Genomic DNA, 21,232 nt, shown 5'->3' with positions numbered 1-21,232 from the left:
AGAAGTTAAAATAAATGGAACATACAAAACAAATCTTACATTGGGTGACCACAAACAAAAATATTCACTTGGTGTACTGCACAGTATGTATATATGCTTGTTCATATATAAGTATTCCTCCCAGTATGTATTACTTGAATGTATTAGATCATGTAAACCGCTTCCTTTACACTTATAGCACAGTCTGCACAACTTGAATGCCCCCCGTGAAAACAAGCCGAGCGATGCATTAATTGATGAAAAGGGAAGAAATTAAAGAGTTGAAAAATAACTGTAGGATTCTGTTTTGGAATCATAGGTCATTAAAGAATATTCGATCTAAATCAAAACAGACAGTGCATGTATGTAGTTTGTAACTGAATATGCAAAGTGCTGATGAATATCCAAATCGGTGATGAACTGATGCTGGTGATGATATGTAGATGAAAAGTGCATGATGAAATGCCCGTGATGAAAAGTGCATGATGAAAAGATGTAGACCCCAAAAATGTGCCCCTATTCTGTTTGGTTATGTCAGTTAGCTGACATACTGCATCGACACCGCAAGGATGTGTCGCGTCATTTGCCAGCATTTGTTTTCCTGCTCTGTTTACACAGACCCATTGCAGGAAAATTGTGAGCAATTAGACTAGGACCCTTGCCGGAAATATGCTGGTATTGAAAAGTCGGCAATAACCCATTCACACAGACCTTGCTGGCAACAAAATGCCACCAAATAGCAGGCAATTGTTTCAGTGTGAATTGGGTAGTAAACAGCATTGTTTGTCCGAAAGATACTGTCTTACAAATCAGCACTGTTCTCCTTATATTGGTATTGTACATCATAGAATTCAGTATAGAAGCTTGTAGTCCTTTAAAAAATGTTTTAGTCATATACCCTCTTACTGTGTTAATTTCAGAATTTAATTTGTCCCATCAATTTTGCTTTTGAAGAACTCAGTTAAATATTATTATTTTTTTGCTTTAGTCTACAGCTAACAGATGAGAATGGAGCCAAAATCACAAGTCCTCCAGAGTAAGACTATTTTTTAACTGTTATCAATTACAGGATGGTTGTGAAAAATTAAGATGTGTTTCCATACAATTTATACAAAGGTGAGATATTACCCTTAGATATAAGAACCTAAGAACATAAGAAAGTTTACAAACGAGAGGAGGCCAATCGACCCATTGTGCTCGTTTGGTGTCCATTAATAACTGAGTGATCCAAGGATCCTATCCAGCCTATTTTTAAATGTTCCCAAACTTTCAGCATCTACCACATTGCTGGGGAGTTTGTTCCAGATTGTGGCTATTCTCTGTGTAAAGAAGTGTCTCCTGTTTTCTGTTTTGAATGCCTTGAAGCCCAATTTCCATTTGTATCCCCGGGTGCGTGTCCCTGCTGATCTGGAAAAGCTCCTCTGGTTTGATGTGGTCGATGCCCTTCACGATTTTGAAGACTTGGATCAAGTCCTCACGTAGTCTCCTCTGTTCCAGGGTGAAAAGGTTCAGTTCCCTCATTCTCTCCGAGTAGGACATTCCCTTCAGACCTGGAATAAGTCTGGTTGCTCTCCTCTGAACTGCCTCTAGAGCAGCAATATCCTTCTTGAAGTGTGGTGCCCAGAACTGTACACAGTATTCCAGATGAGGTCTAACTAGCGCATTGTACAGTGTTAACATTACTTCCTTTGTTTTAAATTCTACACTTTTGACAATATACCCTAACATCCTGTTTGCCATTTTTATTGCTTTTTTTATTGTCATTTCCCTCATTTATTTAAGTACTGTTAGAACTATACCATCTGGCCCAGGTGATTTGTTTGTTTTTAATTCTGCTAGTCCCTTTAGTTCCTCCTCCTCATTTATCCTGATCCCTCTTAGAATTTGACTGGACTGATTGAAGTACTCATTTAGAACATTTGCCACATCTTGTCGTTTTCCAAGATACTTCCATTTTTGCCCTTTATCTGTTTCACTTGCTCCTTTATTGACCTCTTGCTGTTGTAGTATTGAAAAAAGCTCTTTGCATTAGTTTTAGCTCTAAGAGCTATGTTTCTTTCTATTTCTGTCTTTGCTTTCCTGATCCCTTTCTTATGATCTCTTCATATTCTATGTATTTTGTTTAATCTCCATCCCTTTTGCATACTTCTATTAAACCATTTTTGCCACTGTTTTTTGGTCCTCAGTTTTGGTACAGATTGCTCCTGAGCCTCAATTAGTATATTCTTAAAATATAACCATCCATTTTCAACTGAATCTCTATCCAGTGTGCTCCAGTCTACCTCTTCTAAGTGCCGCCTCATACCTTCGAGGTTTGCTTTTCTGAAATTGTAGACCATTGTTTTAGACTTGGGCTTTGTATTTTGAAAGAATGCCTCAAAGCTAACCATATTGTGATCACAATTTGCCATTGGTTCTCTAAGTAGTGTCCCTCTGACTCTATCTTGGTTATTTGAAAAGATCAAGTCAATGCATGCACTCTCCCTGGTTGGTTCCCTGACAGATTGAGTTAGAAAGCAGTCATTTACCATTCTCAACCAAGTCTATGTTTGGGAAATTTAAATCCCCCATTATAACAGCCACATCCTTGCTACATGCAGTCCTGATTACACTGTACAATGCAACATCTTGCTGAATATCTGAGTTGGGTGGTCTGTAACACACTCCTACCTCTAATCCTCTAGATCTCTTGTCCAAAAGTTTCACCCACAAAGATTCTGTTCCGTTACTGGGATCTAATATGAGTTCTTCTGCCTCAATGTAATTTTTCACATATAATGCTACCCCACCCCCTCTTCGATTTTGCCTGTCTCTCCTAAACTGTGTGTATCCTTCCAACTTGTATTCATCCCCACCCCCATAAGGAGATTAAACATTATAAATGACAGGGTTGTGCAATAATATTACTGCTTTTTATTGTTTCACTATATATATATATATATATATATATATATATATACACTCACCTAAAGGATTATTAGGAACACCTGTTCAATTTCTCATTAATGCAATTATCTAACCAACCAATCACATGGCAGTTGCTTCAATGCATTTAGGGGTGTGGTCCTGGTCAAGACAATCTCCTGAACTCCAAACTGAATGTCTGAATGGGAAAGAAAGGTGATTTAAGCAATTTTGAGCGTGGCATGGTTGTTGGTGCCAGACGAGCCGGTCTGAGTATTTCACAATCTGCTCAGTTACTGGGATTTTCACGCACAACCATTTCTAGGGTTTACAAAGAATGGTGTGAAAAGGGAAAAACATCCAGTATGCGGCAGTCCTGTGGGCGAAAATGCCTTGTTGATGCTAGAGGTCAGAGGAGAATGGGCCGACTGATTCAAGCTGATAGAAGAGCAACTTTGACTGAAATAACCACTCGTTACAACCGAGGTATGCAGCAAAGCATTTGTGAAGCCACAACACGTACAACCTTGAGGTGGATGGGCTACAACAGCAGAAGACCCCACCGGGTACCACTCATCTCCACTACAAATAGGAAAAAGAGGCTACAATTTGCACAAGCTCACCAAAATTGGACAGTTGAAGACTGGAAAAATGTTGCCTGGTCTGATGAGTCTCGATTTCTGTTGAGACATTCAGATGGTAGAGTCAGAATTTGGCGTAAACAGAATGAGAACATGGATCCATCATGCCTCGTTACCACTGTGCAGGCTGGTGGTGGTGGTGTAATGGTGTGGGGGATGTTTTCTTGGCACACTTTAGGCCCCTTAGTGCCAATTGGGCATCGTTTAAATGCCACGGCCTACCTGAGCATTGTTTCTGACCATGTCCATCCCTTTATGACCACCATGTACCCATCCTCTGATGGCTACTTCCAGCAGGATAATGCACCATGTCACAAAGGTCGAATCATTTCAAATTGGTTTCTTGAACATGACAATGAGTTCACTGTACTAAACTGGCCCCCACAGTCACCAGATCTCAACCCAATAGAGCATCTTTGGGATGTGGTGGAACGGGAGCTTCGTGCCCTGGATGTGCATCCCACAAATCTCCATCAACTGCAAGATGCTATCCTATCAATATGGGCCAACATTTCTAAAGAATGCTTTCAGCACCTTGTTGAATCAATGCCATGTAGAATTAAGGCAGTTCTGAAGGCAAAAGGGGGTCAAACACAGTATTAGTATGGTGTTCCTAATAATCCTTTAGGTGAGTGTATATATATATATATATTTATTTTTTATGCGCTAAATTTCGTTGTACAGTTGTGCAATGACAATAAAGTTATTCTATTCTATTCTATTCTATTCTATTGGATCCCTTAAAGGTGGGGTGTCATCATTTTCATTTTTTATTTTACATTAATGAGTATACTTATACTTTCTAAATATGTCCTCAAAGTTTCATTCATATCCGTTGCTTATAAGATGGAAAAAATACACATTTGTTGTAAAACCGTTTAATAAAAAAACTTGGATCACATCAGGACCTTCACTGATATAGACTGATGTTACTGGTTAGGATGTTTCGTGTGAAAGTTTTGATGTGCATGACAATTCACCACCACAGTCCCCGACCTCAGATACAGGAGAGCAGGATGAAATATACACATTTAATGTAATTTTATTTAATATGGAGTGGGGCACTGTTGTAATCCCGGGAGACTTGAGACAGACTCCTTAACTTAATTAACCTGATTATGACTTGGCTCTTACACCTTTGCTCAAATTAATAATTATGCTGATCATGCACAGTAAATGAACAATGGTATATTTAGATTAATAATAGTGGTTACAATGGTTCTTTTCTTTGAAAGCTTCATTTTTTCGTCTGCGAACATAGAGCTGATGTGTCTTGCCAAAAAGCTCCAGTTTTGACTCATCTGTCCAAAGGACATTCTCCCAGGAGGATTGTGGCTTCTCAATATGCATTTTCTCAAATTCCAGTCTGGCTTTTTTATGTTTTTCTTTCAAAAGTCCTCCTGGGTCTTCTTCCATGGAGGCCACTTTTGCTCAAAAAGCGACGTATGGTGCGATCAGAAACTGACATACCTTCACCTTGGAGTTCAGCTTTTATCCCTTTAGCAGTTATCCTTGGTTCTTTTTCTGCCATTCGCACTATCCTTCTGTTTAATTTGGGGTCTATTTTCCTCTTGCAGCCACATCCTTGCTACATGCAGTCTTGATTACATTGTACAATGCAACATCTTTCTGAATATCTGTGTTGGGTGGTCTGTAACACACTCGTACCAATAATCCTCCAGATCTTTTATTCAAAAGATGAACCCACAATGATTCAGTTTTGTTAGCAGCATCTAATTTGAGTTCTTCTGCCTCAATGCCATTTCTGACATATAATGCTACCCCACCACCACTTCTATTCTGCCTGTCTCTACTAAACTGTGTGTATCCTTTCAACTTGTATTCATCCCCATCATTTTCTGTAAGCCATGTTCCGTCACTCCTACAACATCATAGTCACATGCCAGCACTGTGGCTTCTAAGTCCAACGTCTTGTTCCTTATACTCCTGGCATTGAGGTACAAACATTTGAGGACTTTCCTACTAGCAGGTTCCCTTTGTTTTCTTTCCTTAGAGGAACATCTCCCATTGTCAGAGCTCCCTGCCCCCCTGGTCCCTAGTTTAAATGATTCTCAATTTCTCTGCACATACGCTCTTCCAATGCATTAGCCCCCCTTCTGTTTAGATGTAGACTGTCCGGTTTGCACAGGTCCCATCTATCCCAGAAGAAAGACCAATGCTCCATAAACCTAAACCCCTCTTCCCTACACCAAGATTTCAACCATGTGTTAAACTTTCTAATATCTGCCTGTCTCCCTGGCCATGCAGGTGGTACTGGAAGTATTTCGGAGACAACTACTGTGGAGGTTCTGCTCTTTGGTTTTGTTCCTAACTCTTTAAATTTATCTTGCAGAACCTCTGTCCTACCTTTTCCTATGTCATTGGTTCCAATGTGGACCATGACCAGTGGATTCCCCCCGGCTTTGGCCAGTAGCCCGTCTACTAGTTATTATAATTATTATTTTTATTTCTGGCAGACGCCCTTATCCAGTGCAAAAGTGCAAAAATACAGTTAAGTAAAGGCATCAAACATTACAAATTCAATTAACATAAAACAGCAATTCAAAATAGAATACATTTTACAACTTCCAATTTACACAGGCAAGTACAGTAAGTGAGGTCATACATCCTGGACGGTAAAAGCTAAGTGCTGTCAAGATGTAGGGTCATAGTCAAGGGCTACGGGAAAGGGAGCAAGGAGGAAAAAATCAAAAACGATAGAAGCATAATAAAGGAAGGGGAGTGGAGAGGAGGTAGAATTAGTCTTCTGGCACTGGAAGACCGCAGTGGTCTGGAGGGGATGTATGGAGAGACGAGTGTTTGAAGGTAACTTGGTGCAGTGTGGTTGAGACAGCGGTAGGTGAGGATCAATGTCTTGAACTGAATGCGTGCCGGTATCGGGAGCCAGTGGAGGGAGCGGAGTAGTGGAGTAGCGTGTGCGAATCGGGGCAGAGAGAATATCAGACGAGGTGCAGAGTTCTGGATGAGCTGGAGCGGGTGGGTAGTAGTTGCAGGTAGGCCAGCCAGGAGGGAGTTGCAGTAGTCCAGGCGGGAGAGCACTAGTGACTGGATGAGCAGCTGCGTCGAGTAGTCTGTGAGGAAGGGACGGATTCGTCGTATGTTGCTCAGGAAGAATCTACAGGTGTGTGTCAGCATGGTGATGTGCTGAGTGAGGAGAGCGCAGGATCGAGGGTGTCTCCGAGATTTTTAGCGGAAGAAGAAGGAGAGAGTGTGGTGGATTCCAAGGGGATCGAGATGGAGAGGTCAGCAAAAGGTGTGGTAGAAGGGGGGGAAAACAGGAGATCCGATTTGGAGAGGTTGAGCTTGAGGTGGTGTGAGTGCATCCAGGCGGAAATAGCAGACAAGCAGGAAGAGATGCGAGAGGGGATGAGTGGGTCAGAAGAGGGAAAAGACAGGATGATCTGGACATCATCAGCGTAGAAGTGGTAGGAGAAACCATGGGTTGCGATGAAGGGACCCAGGGAGCAAGTGTAGAGAGAGAATAGGAGCGGGCCCAGGACAGAGCCTTGAGGAACGCCTTTGAGGAGAGGTTGGGGGGTGGAAGAGGAACCTCACCATGTCACTTGGTAGGTCCAGTTGCTGAGGTAGGAGGAGAACCATGTGCAAATGTTCCAGCATTCCTTGTCTCTCATCGGTCCAGATCTTCATCCACTAACAACTGCCTTCCTCTGATCCACCTATATATAAACCGCAATAGGTGTGGGAAACATAGGGAAGTACTGTTTGACCCTCACTTGTTTCGTGTACGTTTGCCTTTTGGAATGCCCTCTGACACTGTACTAGCCTGATTGTTAGACCTCCTGCTTGTGCCCCCGACCACACTTCAAGCCTTTTCCCTTCTACTCTGTTCACTGGTTTAAAGACTACAAACCTGTTCCTGTCCTGTGTCCTGTGCTCTGCACTTCAATACATTACAACACTGCCTAATCCTGCTACACAGCCCTGACAAATATGTTGGTATGTGCATTGTTGACCTCGCTCCTTAACAGAGGGAACCTGTTTTGAATCATGCATGAATCCATCTTTCTCTCAATTCTAATAAGGAGATGTAAAACAACCCTAAAGCAAAACAGATCCACCTCTATATTTCACGACAGGAATGATGTTCTGCTTAATCTTTTCAGTGCCAAACATAATACTGCTGAACATGTCCATAAATCTCTCTTTGTTTCATCTGACCATAAAACGCCCCATGTGTTACAGAGATGCAGTTTGGCAAATTCATACCACTCATTTTTTAATTAGAACAGGCATACATACCAATATTAGAGAAGCAGATACAGTAATCCAAAAAAATAAGTAAAAAAAAAAATGGGGCAATTGAAGGAAGCATAGTAGTAGGGAGTACACAATGGAAGTTGTTCAAGAATAGGGTGGTGTTAACCTCGGTAGTTAGGTAATTAAAAAAAAGTCTAGGTGGGAGAGTACAAGTACTGGGACCAGAAGTTGTGTTGAGTAGCTGTTGAGTTTCTACCTATATTGTTAAGGAAGAAACAACACGTGGAATGTGGTGGAGTGGAGATGGGCTGGGATGTCGGGCTTGGAGGTGTGCAGCTTTACTTAATAATAATAATAATAATAATAATAATAATAATAATATTCTGTCTCTTGTTTTATTTTTCATGTTTAAATGAAGGGTTTGATAAATATACAGACTATGTGCTGTCATTTGCTGCTGCTGCTGCTTTTTGGAAAATATGTCTAACACTTTAGTACTAAAACTGCTGTTTAGAATAATTTTTTAACATCTCATCTACACTCTGGTACATGCACAGCATAGCAGTACATTCTTTAATATCTATACATCTGCAATATCTAACTAATTGTTTGAAACCAGAATATTAAGATTTAACTTAGTGTTTATTGAGATTCTGTTTGCAAGTTACCCTTTATAGATTGATTTGATTGTAACCTTTTAGTTCTGATTGGATAGACAATTCACTTCTAACACTGCAGACCTGTTACCAGCAGAACTAAAACTGTCAGGTTGTGTATGCAACCTTAGATTTCTGAAATAGAAAATGGCTCCCAAAGATGACTTTGAGACATAACAAAGATAGGCCTTTCCCGATGCAGTGTCACAAATACAGTACAAAATTACAATCATTATACAATTACAGGTTCAAAATTACAGAAGTGCACAATATACAGTTAATATATTATACAAGTCCTGCATCCTAGTTTTAATAGTTAAAAAGTGCAGACAATATGCGTAATAGCTAATAGGGATAGGTAAGAGCTAAAGGAAGGGGGCATAGAGGAAATCACAAAAACAACAGGTGTACTAGCACTGTAAAAACAAGGAGTATAATGAAACAGTTATATGAAGTGCAAAATTACAGGAGAGTGGAACCGCTCAGGGGAATAAACTGCTAATTAGCAGGTACAGTCTGAACAGATGTGTCTTGAGTAATTGCTGGAAGGTGGTCAGGGACTCTGCTGTCTTGACCTCAGTGGGAAGGTTGTTCCACCACTTAGGGGTCAGGGATGAAGAGGAGCGGGATCTTGAGGAAATACATCACTATTACTTTAATGCAGTTTATATTTTTCACTAATATTCTACCCTCTGTTGCTTCATATTTAACGTTTGAAAGATGACCATAACGGGAGTTATGCGTCATAAGCTGAAGGTTGACTTTGTAAAATGTGTAGTAAACAGTTGTAGTTCAAATGTATATATATATATTTCAACATTTAAATAACTTAAATACATTTTTTAACAGTTTTAAAACTATTTTTACACATAATGTTTTGGAAAATTGTCATCAAATGTATGCGATTATCATCAAATACATTACAATACATATTGTAGAGTGTTAATGTTGATTGTGAATGAAACAATACTGAAGAAGAACCAAAAAACCTTCCTTGGGGTATTTTATACAGACTGAACAGCTAGCACCTGAACCTGCAGGTGACTGAGAAGCCACAGGGGAGCCCCCAAATAATGGTTTAGCTTTTAATAAAGAAATGTGCTCATATTGGCATAATGCTACACAATGTACATATCAGAAAAAAATAATTTGCTGTTGTTGTGAGTTCATAAAAGTAAGTAAGGAGTATAATGGAATGCAGTTCATCAAGAAATGAAGAATGAGGAAAGGCAGGCATTGCCTGGTAGTGTGTAATACTTTGGTACTGTGAAACTCCACTCCAGTTTGTTGACTTGCTTCATTTGTTTCTTTAAATTGAACCCATAAAAATGTCACTTAAGTTCTATATCTTACATATTTTTGACATATTATATTAAGTCTCTGTAACTGGTTTGTTTTCCAGTTTTCCTGCATGCTTGGCATATAAGTGGACATAATGAAGTAATTATGATAAGTAATAATTATTGTTTTTATCATTATTAATAATTATATATATATATATATATATAGTGATTATTGGTACCCTCCCAGTTAATGTTGTGTTATATATTGTATCTTAGTGTGTAAAATAACATGCAAGTTTCCTTGGATAAAGGTATATGTTTTAGGAAATGGCAACGTAAGAACATCATAAGAGAAATTATTTGATTATTAAAAGAAAAATGCATCTTAGTAACTGTATAGACAGCTGACACTTAATGGCCCTAAAGAATTAGTGGCGGGCGTTAGGTGCTTCAGCCACGCTTGAAGCTCAAGAGTTACTGCAGCTCCACCAGCATCTTCAAACAGGTCTGCTCAAAGACCTTAATAACCTGACGGACACCTATTCCAAAGTCTCGCACCACAAATTGTTTTAGTTTATCGCAGCTGCAGGTTATTAAACATGGCTTATATTTATATATTAAATAATAATGTAACGAAACCTGTCCTACTAAGGTTGTGTTCTAACTGGTTTTAGTAGTGTGTAGCTGCCACCACCTTTGTTTTACCCATAGTTATGCAAAAGGATGCCGCGGTCACACTACACGATTTCTACAATCCGACCCGATTTTGATCAGAAAATGTGTGCCTAACAGCACCTCTTGATGAGCATCACCTTGCGAGCCACTAAGAAATCAATCTATTTGGCAAATGGCATATTTCTCCTCCCAATTTCCCTTTTAAGTATATCCCAGTTCCTGTTGGGTTAGAAGGGGTTTCAATCCTGGGTCCGTCAAATTTACTAGAATGGGCAGGGGTTTGACTATCAGCGCCAGCCCGTTTTAGTTTCCCTGCACATAGGGGCAATCCTTCCTCAAGTGTCTATTGCAGCCACATTCCCAGCAATAACGATTAGTCTCACTCGCGTAGCTACGGGCATTAAGTTGTTCACTAGGGACCCCTCTCCCTGTAGTAGATAATACTTCCCTATCTCTCCTCACCCTATCATGTGCAGTAGTTTGTAATTGTCTCACTTCTTTATGTAATGAGTCAACAGCACCTAATACAGTCTCCATTTGTGCATTATGTTGTGCCATAATCTTGTCCTCAGTTACTTCCCACACACATAGCATTTGGATCGCCCTGCTCAAGATCTCTGATCAGTTCGAGTTCAAAAGCTAAATTAATTGCTTCTTCCAGACTAGTAGGTTTGGCACTGCGTAATTGTATACGTATATCACCACTACCAACATGTGTGATAAAATGGTCTCTTGGTAGCATATCTTGGGTACCAAAATCAGCGGTAGGGAAAGCTTTAGCAACCAGTCTCCTAATAACATTGCCAAACTCCCTAGCAGATTATTTTGTTAAATGTTTCCTAGTTTGAAAATGTACTCTACTCCAATCTTTCAATAAATATCCCTTGCACGCCCAGACAATAATAAGGCCATGAACTTTAATTTCAAATCATCACTCCACCAATTTAGCTCAGTGGCCATTTCAAATTGTTCTGCCCAATCTGCCCATTCCTGTCCAGACCCAGTAAAGGTTTTGGGCATAAAAATGGGGTGCTGGGGAATTTTATCACTTCTACTAGTGGATGGTATCGCTGTAGTATTTGTATGTCTATGGTGTTGTTAGGATTTATTGACAAATATAATTGTGTGTCGTCTGCATAACTGTGAAAGTTAACATTATGTTGTTGAATGAGATCACCTATAGGAAACATGTACAATGAAAAAAGTATATGTCCGAGGACTGATCCCTGTGGTACTCCATACTTAACCTCATTTATATTAGTAGTTTTCATTTATCTGTACATATTGGTGTCTTTTTGTTAGTCAGATATGATTTAAAGCAGGATAGAACATTGTGAGATATGCCAACAAGGTTTTCTAAGTGGTTTTCTAATTTGGTGGTCATTTGGGTCAAAAGTCTAGTAAAATAATAACAGTTGGGGTGCCCTAACTGGACTGAAATCTGCATTGCTCTTACATGGACACCAAACGAGCACCATAGATCGAATGGCCTCCTCTCGTTTGTAATCTTCCTTATGTTCTTATGTTCTTATCTGTGCTCCACACTTCCCCTGTTCACCACCAGAGGTCATCATCACCCAAATACTAAACCTAAAGTAGTACAAGTACTAAATTACACTCACCTAAAGGATTATTAGGAACACCATACTAATACTGTGTTTGACCCCCTATCGCCTTCAGAACTGCCTTAATTCTACGTGGCATTGATTCAACAAGGTGCTGAAAGCATTCTTTAGAAATGTTGGCCCATATTGATAGGATAGCATCTTGCAGTTGATGGAGATTTGTGGGATGCACATCCAGGGCACGAAGCTCCCGTTCCACCACATCCCAAAGATGCTCTATTGGGTTGAGATCTGGTGACTGTGGGGGCCAGTTTAGTACAGTGAACTCATTGTCATGTTCAAGAAACCAATTTGAAATGATTTGACCTTTGTGACATGGTGCATTATCCTGCTGGAAGTAGCCATCAGAGGATGGGTACATGGTGGTCATAAAGGGATGGACATGGTCAGAAACAATGCTCAGGTAGGCCGTGGCATTTAAACGATGCCCAATTGGCACTAAGGGGCCTAAAGTGTGCCAAGAAAACATCCCCCACACCATTACACCACCACCACCAGCCTGCACAGTGGTAACAAGGCATGATGGATCCATGTTCTCATTCTGTTTACGCCAAATTCTGACTCTACCATCTGAATGTGTCAACAGAAATCGAGACTCATCAGACCAGGCAACATTTTTCCAGTCTTCAACTGTCCAATTTTGGTGAGCTTGTGCAAATTGTAGCCTCTTTTTCCTATTTGTAGTGGAGATGAGTGGTACCCGGTGGGGTCTTCTGCTGTTGTAGCCCATCCGCCTCAATGTTGTACGTGTTGTGGCTTCACAAATGCTTTGCTGCATACCTCGGTTGTAACGAGTGGTTATTTCAGTCAAAGTTGCTCTTCTATCAGCTTGAATCAGTCGGCCCATTCTCCTCTGACCTCTAGCATCAACAAGGCATTTTCGCCCACAGGACTGCCGCATACTGGATGTTTTTCCCTTTTCACACCATTCTTTGTAAACCCTAGAAATGGTTGTGCGTGAAAATCCCAGTAATTGAGCAGATTGTGAAATACTCAGACCGGCCCGTCTGGCACCAACAACCATGCCACGCTCAAAATTGCTTAAATCACCTTTCTTTCCCATTCAGACATTCAGTTTGAAGTTCAGGAGATTGTCTTGACCAGGACCACACCCCTAAATGCATTGAAGCAACTGCCATGTGATTGGTTGGTTAGATAATTGCATTTATGAGAAATTGAACAGGTGTTCCTAATAATCCTTTAGGTGAGTGTATTTCGGTGGAGCTCTGTAATTGAAACATGTGAGAATGCAACATTTTCAATTTGTGCACCTAATAGAAATATGCATCTTCATTGGAAATCAGCTGTTTCAACCAAGTAGTTTTAGCGCACTGAATGATCACCTTGCTGTCATAACTGGTATGATATATAAACACATAACAAGTGACGTTACACTCCGAAAAAATCAATACAAAGTTAAGCCATTCAACATCAAATTATAAGCCCAAATGGCTTAGCGGGTATAACATAGCGCTTGAAGTGCCTGAAGTTTGCAGTTAGATTCCTGAGCGTCCAGACTTTTTTTCAAAATGTGCCACCCCCCCCCCCAAAATTAGGCCACTTCTGATATTTTTATCTTACTTTTAAATTTATAATTCAGCTCTCCATTGCACATCTCTTTAATTTGATCCTTCTTGTATTTATAATTGTGTTTTATATTTTATATATTCTTCTTATATTTCTTCCTTATGTTACTATAATTAATGTTGACACCTGCACCATGACACATTCCTGGTACATCTTGTACGTTGGTGAAGAAAGTATCTGATTCTGAATCTGAATAATTTCTTCCAAATATATACAGTGAGGGAAAAAATATTTGATCCCCTGCTGATTTTTTACGTTTGCCCACTGACAAAGAAATGATCAGTCTATAATTTTAATGGTAGGTGTATTTTAACAGCGAGAGATAGAATAACAACAAAAAAATCCAGAAAAATGTATTTCAAAAAAGTTATAAATTGATTTGCATGTTAATGAGGGAAATAAGTATTTGATCCCCTATCAATCAGCAAGATTTCTGGCTCCCAGGTGTCTTTTATACAGGAGCCAGAAATCTTGCTGATTGATAGGGGATCAAATACTTATTTCCCTCATTAACATGCAAATCAATTTATAACTTTTTTGAAATGCATTTTTCTGGATTTTTTTGTTATTATTCTATCTCTCGCTGTTAAAATACACCTACCATTAAAATTATAGACTGATCATTTCTTTGTCAGTGGGCAAATGAACAAAATCAACAGGGGATCAAATACTTTTTTCCCTCACTGTACTACAAACAACAGTCCTCCAAAAAACTTAAATATCTTCAATAACGCCACTTGGGACTCTCTTTGCAACAACCAACCAACAACAACCCACGAAGGAAGGGGGGTTTCGCTTCCTGATACAACCTGACACTCAACACAAACCGATCACATGGTTCTATAGACAGCGAGGCCTCGTTTGTCATGGGTCAAGTTTCTCTGAAAACAATACAAGCCTTCGAGGCTTCGGTATCAAACGTAACATCACTAGTTCCTGACCATTGCTAATTCTTCTCTACAATGTTCTCTGGATTACCCTCTGACTTCTTGTATGCCTAATTGACTGACCTTTTGCCTGCTTACCCGACTATGCCTCTTGCCTTGTTTCCATTGCTGTGTTTGCCGGCTCTTTGACCTGGATTGTGACCTACCTGCTTCTTCCCATACTTGAATTCTCCACTTCCCTGACTGTTTGTGTAAGACAGGAAGATACTATACTTATAGTATACTTAAAGTAAGATCTGCATTTCTGTGCAGTGCAAATTGTGATGGTAATTGATTTTAAGTCTTTAAATATTTGTAAAAACGTTTGCCAATTTAAAAATATTCAAATATATTTGTTTTTTGGGAGCTTTACTTATGTCTGCTTAAGTTGCTAAAACCAAATGTACTTCCACAGAGTTTCATTGGGTGGTGGAGGAATGGTTGTTGTTAGCTGGTGTCATCTTCTCTTGTATATAAATAGCCATGATCGATCAGATCAGAGTATGCTTGTAATATCAATCATTTTTGTCTCTCTTTTACTGAACCACCAAGTCAGAAAACATAAAAAGTGAGTGTTATACTCATTTCAGTATTTGTGTAGCAGTGAGTAGTATGTTACCATTGTATTGGAGAAACATACAGTGTTTAGCTAGTTGTTTCACCTATATACAGAGATCTAAACATATCAGTTTTTTTAACACACATTTTTTACCCTTATCAAATATTGTCACCTACATACTCATACTCAGGTAATGAAAGCTGCCACAGGGATAAATTGCTCCCATAATCTATAACACATATCTGGCTGAAATCGTTTCTGGATCCACTTCCACTGATACAGTCAGCTTCACAACTGCAGCACCCAATCAGAGAGCAGTGGGCACTGCAGTGTATAAGTGCAATAGTGAGATGAGGTAGTAGTAGATGGAGAGAGGAATGGTGGGAGGGAGAGGGGTGAGATTGCATATGTTTAGTTTCCCAGTGTGACAGTCATCCCAATCTTATTAGGCTGTGTTTTTCCTCCCCTCCTGCCTGACTGTGACTCTCAGGCTGACTGGGAAATCCCTGTATTTTGCAAGGGGCTTCTGTTTGTGAGCTGTTATAAATCTGCTGTCTCCACTCTCTCTGGATCTGCCAGATGAAAATGTCAGGGGAAGCAGAATCTCTCTCAAATGGGTAAGGGGAGCATGGCCATCCTTATGGAAGCAGTATGCATGAATATACTTGTGTTATTATATGCGATTATGTGCCTGTATTGTGTGAACCCTGCTTTAGGAAAGCTTTGGGCATTGATAAATCTACTTGACTAAAGGAGGCTGCCTTCAACTTCCTTTTCTTTTCAGGTATAGCTTTGTTAACACAATGATTATTTTCTTTTGTATGGGCTTATGAAAAAGTGAGCCAATGTGTTGCACTGCACCCATGATTATTTCAATGAAAAATGCACTGATATCATGATAAGACTGTACTGTATTGTGTTTTGTGCAAGCTGCCCGTCATTGATAATTTACGGAGCTGATATATATATATATATATATATATATATATATATATATGTATATATATGTATATATGTATATATTTATATATGTATATATATGTATATATGTATATATGTATATATATATATATATATATATATGTATATATATGTATATAGAGAGAGAGCTCTGAAAAAAATTGAGACCACTTAACATTGATTTCTGAACTTGGAGTGGTCTCTTTATTTTTTCCAGGGCTATAAAATGCAATAATATGAAATGTACTGCACTCTAATACAAATTACTCTATTGAGCCATCTTCATAGAGCTCTTTTAAAAGCTTCTAAATCCTGATTTACTTGCTGTACCTTCCAGTCAGTATTTTGAAAATGATCGTAGCATTACATCTCTTGCTGGTAACAACACATTCAATGCTATATTCTTAAGTTCCATAAAAAGCAGAATATGAATGTCATTGTGTTTATTATTATTATTATTATTATTATTATTATCATTATTATTATTATTATGTATTTTTTTTTTTTTGTCAGGCGCCCTTATCCAGGGCGACTTTCAACATAAGTGCAATACAAAGTGCAAGAATACAGTTAAGTACAAGGCATCAGACATTACAAATTCAAATTTACATTAAACAGAGCAATTCAAAATATAATACATTTTACAACTTCCAATTTACACATGTAAGTACAGTAAGTGAGGTCATACATCCTGGAAAGTAAAGCTAAGTGCTGTCAAGATGTAAGGTCACAGTCAAGGGCTATGGGAAAGGGAGCAAGGGGGAAATCAATCAATAATACAAGTATTAGTAACGCAAGAAGCATGATAAAATGCTGTGAAGTGCTATCTAACGGGGATTAAAAGGACTAATATTACAAGTACTGTCTGAAAAGATGCGTCTTGAGTAAGCGCCGGAAGGAGGTCGAGGACTCTGCAGTTTTGACTTTGGTGGGAAGGTCGTTCCACCATTTAGAGGCCAGGGATGTTAGTCTTCTGGCACCAGAAGAGCGCAGTGGTCTGGATGGGATGTATGGGGAGACAAGGGACGTAAGGTACCTTAGTGCAGTGTGGTTGAGACAGCGGTAGGTGAGGGTCAATGTCTTGAACTGAATGCGTGCCGGTATCGGGAGCCAGTGGAGGGAGCGGAGCAGTGGAGTAGCATGTGCGAATCGGGGCAGAGAGAATACCAGACAAGCCGCAGAGTTCTGGATGAGCTGGAGTGCGGGTAGTAGTTGAAGGCAGGCCGGCCAGGAGGGAGTTGCAGTAGTCCAAGCGGGAGAGGACCAGTGACTGGACGAGCAGCTGCGTCGAGTAGTCTGTGAGGAAGGGACAGATTCAGCGTATGTTGCTCAGGAAGAATCTATAGGTACTTGTCAGGTGTGCTGTGGTATCTGGCACCAAGACGTTAGCAGCAGATCCTTTAAGTCCTGTAAGTTGCGAGGTGGGGCCTCCATGGATCGGACTTGTTTGTCCAGCACATCCCACAGATACTCGATTGGATTGAGATCTGTGGAATTTGGAGGCCAAGTCAACACCTTGAACTCGTGATTCATCAGACCAGGCCACCTTCTTCCATTGCTCCGTGGTCCAGTTCTGATGCTCACGTGCCCATTGTAGGTGCTTTCGGCAGTGGACAGGGGTCAGCATGAGCACCCTGACTGGTCTGCGGCTATACAGCCCTATACGCAACAAACTGTGATGCACTGTGTGTACTGACACCTTTCTATCAGAACCCGCATTCACTTTTTCAGCAATTTGAGCTACAGTAGGATCGGACCACACGGGCCAGCCTTTGCTCCCCACGTGCATCAATGAACTTAGGCCGCCCATGACCCTGTCGCCAGTTCACCGCTTTTCCTTCCTTGGACCACTTTTGTTAGGTACTGACCACTGCAGACCGGGAACACCCTACAAAATCACAATTTGGCCCTTGTCAAAGTCGCTCAGATCCTTACTCTTGCCCATTTTCCCTGCTTCTAACACATCAACTTTGAGGACAAAATGTTCACTTGCTGCCTAATATATCCCACCCACTGACAGGTGCCATGATAACGAGATTATCAGTGTTATTCACTTCACCTGTCAGTGGTCATAATGTAATGGCTGATCAGTGTATGCTATAAGACAAGTGAACCAACATTAAGACCGCAGTTCTGCACATATCTGTCTTGCTCCACCAATGGAATCGGTGGGATTCTGCAGATCTGTGCAGAAATGTGGACATCTGTGCTAAACAACATATGTGCTACATCTGTGCTCTCTCTTGCTTGTGGTTGTGTTTAATGCTTTGCAAGTCTGAAAAAGCTAATTCTAGTGATCTATCTTTGTAGTAATTTAATTATAATAATCAATAAATATTTTTTTATTATTATATTCTCTCCCTTGGTTGGACTTGTTCTGCGGATGTGTTTATTGTTGTGCGGGTCTGAAGGAAGGAAGGAAAGAAAGCAAACTAGAGATCTCTTTCTAGCAATTTTTCTAATCAAAAAATGTGTCTGTATTTTTTACAGTGATCATTTCAATACATGTAAGCACAGTTATTATATTCCAATCTACACTTATATGACTGAAGATACATTGTACACTGAATGTCTGCAATATTATTAATAATACAAGTTATTGAGAAAAGTTAAGCGCCTAAAAAAACCTATACTATTACTATTCCTTGATTGAAATTGTCTTTTTCCTTGGGTGCACCCATGTAGGCAATAATCATAATCAAAAATACAATCTTTATCTTTTCTAAAAAAAAAAAACGTTACCTTAATGAAAATACATCCAGTTTTATTTGTACGTATGCTCTCTAGTATTGTTTTCCACTATAATCCAGGAAAATATATTGTCATTAAGTATATACTATATTCACAAATTACTGTTGTGTGTTACTGTTATCAAAAAATGTATATATGTTCAAAATTATATTATGACCCTGAAGAACTGAAGAACTAAAGACTCACAAGCAGTTTGTATGTTAAATTCATCTTAAAGTGACATAAAAAGTAATGTAAAAAGAACAGCATGACTGTAAACACTTGGGTAAACAATATTATACTTTTTACATGTTTACAACCGTCAACAGATGATATCTTTAAACAATTAAACCAATAACTGAATAAATTAAATTATTACGAGTTTTCTGGAAAACATAATCCAGAAGTGTCTAGTTCTGGACCAGTGTTCCTTCTCCTGCTAGTGTTTATAGCAGAGCTACAGTTGGCATTGCTATATTTATGCTTATATTTACTATAATCTTAAATGTAAACTGTATTTTGTAGTGCATAGTTAAATTGTACATACAGCAAAAATGGTATTGCCAGGTATTTGTCCTGGAGTTGGTATTTGAATGTATGCTTTACAAGTCATTCGAATCAAATAAGTAAATCAGTAGGATGAACAACATTTTTGTGATGATGCTGAACTGTGACTTTGCAGCTTGCTAGGATTTCAATGAGAAATCAACAAAAGCATAGGAATGCATTATTGATATTGCACACTGGTAGTGTTGGCAGGGGAAATATAGTCACAGTATCAGCATGTGCTTTAAGAAGCCTGCAATTGCACCTTAATCCAACTTCCCCACGTGCTGCTGATTTACTGTAAAGCCTCTAAAGCTTATGATCTTAGAATGTAGATTTTACTAGTATTTAGCTCAGCTTTTGGAGAACTACATAACTCAAATAAGTGCACATAGATCCTGCTAGATTATTGTCAATGTTTGGATGTGGAGGGTACAGGAAATGGGATATCATTATGCTGGGTCTCTGTTCAGTGTCAGAATATAACCAATCCACTGTATTTGGAGTAGATTGTGAGTTTACCATTGGTGGTAAAGCAAATGAGTAAGCTGTGGTGGTACTGTTCCAGTCAGAGTATTCTTCTAATACATATCTCCTCAATTATGTTTCCTCTCCAATTCTTACCAGGTCACAGAAGTCAGACTTGTCTGTTGCTCTGGAAGATTGCATGGCCACCTTGGACCTGTTCCTAAGCAATGAATTTGACAAGGCACTAACTCAGCTTCAGTCCAAGTAAGGAGCACCCTGCATTTTGTGAATGTTTTTATTTTATTAGCAGTTATTTTCTTGAAAGCTTACCGCATATAAACCTACAACCTTTTGTTGCACTGCACAGAGGTCCTTGCTCCCACGTCTCAGAATTTCAAAACAGATTAAATCCTCCTTTGTCACATTGAGAAGCTGCAAAAGTGTTGTTTTTCAGAGAAACTGATAGCATTAGCTCACAGGCTGTATGGTCTAATATTTTTTTTCATCTAAGCACTTTATTTATAATCCTACTCTTATCATTTCTTAAGGATACCACATTACCGTAAATATTTAACAAGAAACCTTTAGTTTGTTTTTAAAGGAAACCTGAAAAGGGTTTCTACAACACCTCTGCAGTTTTAGCTGAAAACAATATGTCAGTGAAACCACCTGGGTTACAGTGGCATTTCCAGACAATGTGAAACGGGGTGGCCAGACGGGTCCAGTACACTACAGGGTGCGGTTCGGTGCTGACAAAGTGCGGGCTGTTTGGTAGTGTGGGGGATGGCGCAGTGCTGGCTGAGCAAACATTCCAGCTTAATCAGCTGATTGACAGTGAAGAGAGTGGATCCCTTAAAGGTGGGGTGTCATCATTTTTATTTTTTATTTTACATTAATGAGTATACTTATACTTTCTAAATATGTCCTCAAAGTTTCATTCATATCCGTTGCTTATAAGATGGAAAAAATACACATTTGTTGTAAAACCGTTTAATAAAAAAACTTGGATCACATCAGGACCTTCGCTGATATAGACTGATGTTACTGGTTAGGATGTTTCGTGTGAAAGTTTTGATGTGCATGACAATTCACCACCACAGTCCCCGACCTCAGATACAGGAGAGCAGGATGACATATACACATTTAATTTAATTTTATTTAATATGGAGTGGGGCACTGTTGTAATCCCAGGAGACTTGAGACAGACTCCTTAACTTAATTAACCTGATAATGACTTGGCTCTTACACCTTTGCTCAAATTAATAATTATGCTGATCATGCACAGTAAATGAACAATGGTATTTTTAGATTAATAATAGTGGTTACAATGGTTCTTTTCTTTGAAAGCTTCATTTTTTCGACTGCGAACATAGAGCTGATGTGTCTTGCCAAAAAGCTCCAGTTTTGACTCATCTGTCCAAAGGACATTCTCCCAGGAGGATTGTGGCTTCTCA

The 21,232-nt window shown here is 39.4% G+C and overlaps 1 protein-coding gene across 3 annotated transcripts in view; it reads left to right on the top strand.

Moving 5' to 3' along the window:
* The window catches only part of ttc39a (tetratricopeptide repeat domain 39A), a 132,558-nt gene that overhangs the window by 16,140 nt on the left and 95,186 nt on the right, over window positions 1-21,232 (top strand). For 2 of the 3 annotated variants that reach the window (XM_066691794.1, XM_066691795.1), the window contains one exon: window positions 19,938-20,042. The exons of the other annotated variant lie outside the window; for it this stretch is intronic. In XM_066691794.1, the coding sequence (XP_066547891.1) occupies window positions 19,938-20,042 (105 nt within the window). The remainder of the gene's footprint in view (window positions 1-19,937; window positions 20,043-21,232) is intronic. 3 annotated transcript variants of the gene reach the window in all.

This window comes from Amia ocellicauda, chromosome 19 (genome assembly GCF_036373705.1).
Source record: "Amia ocellicauda isolate fAmiCal2 chromosome 19, fAmiCal2.hap1, whole genome shotgun sequence".
Classification (NCBI taxonomy): Eukaryota; Metazoa; Chordata; class Actinopteri; order Amiiformes; family Amiidae; genus Amia; species Amia ocellicauda.
Note: the sequence above shows the minus strand (reverse complement) of the source record. Positions and strands in the feature narration are given on the sequence as shown.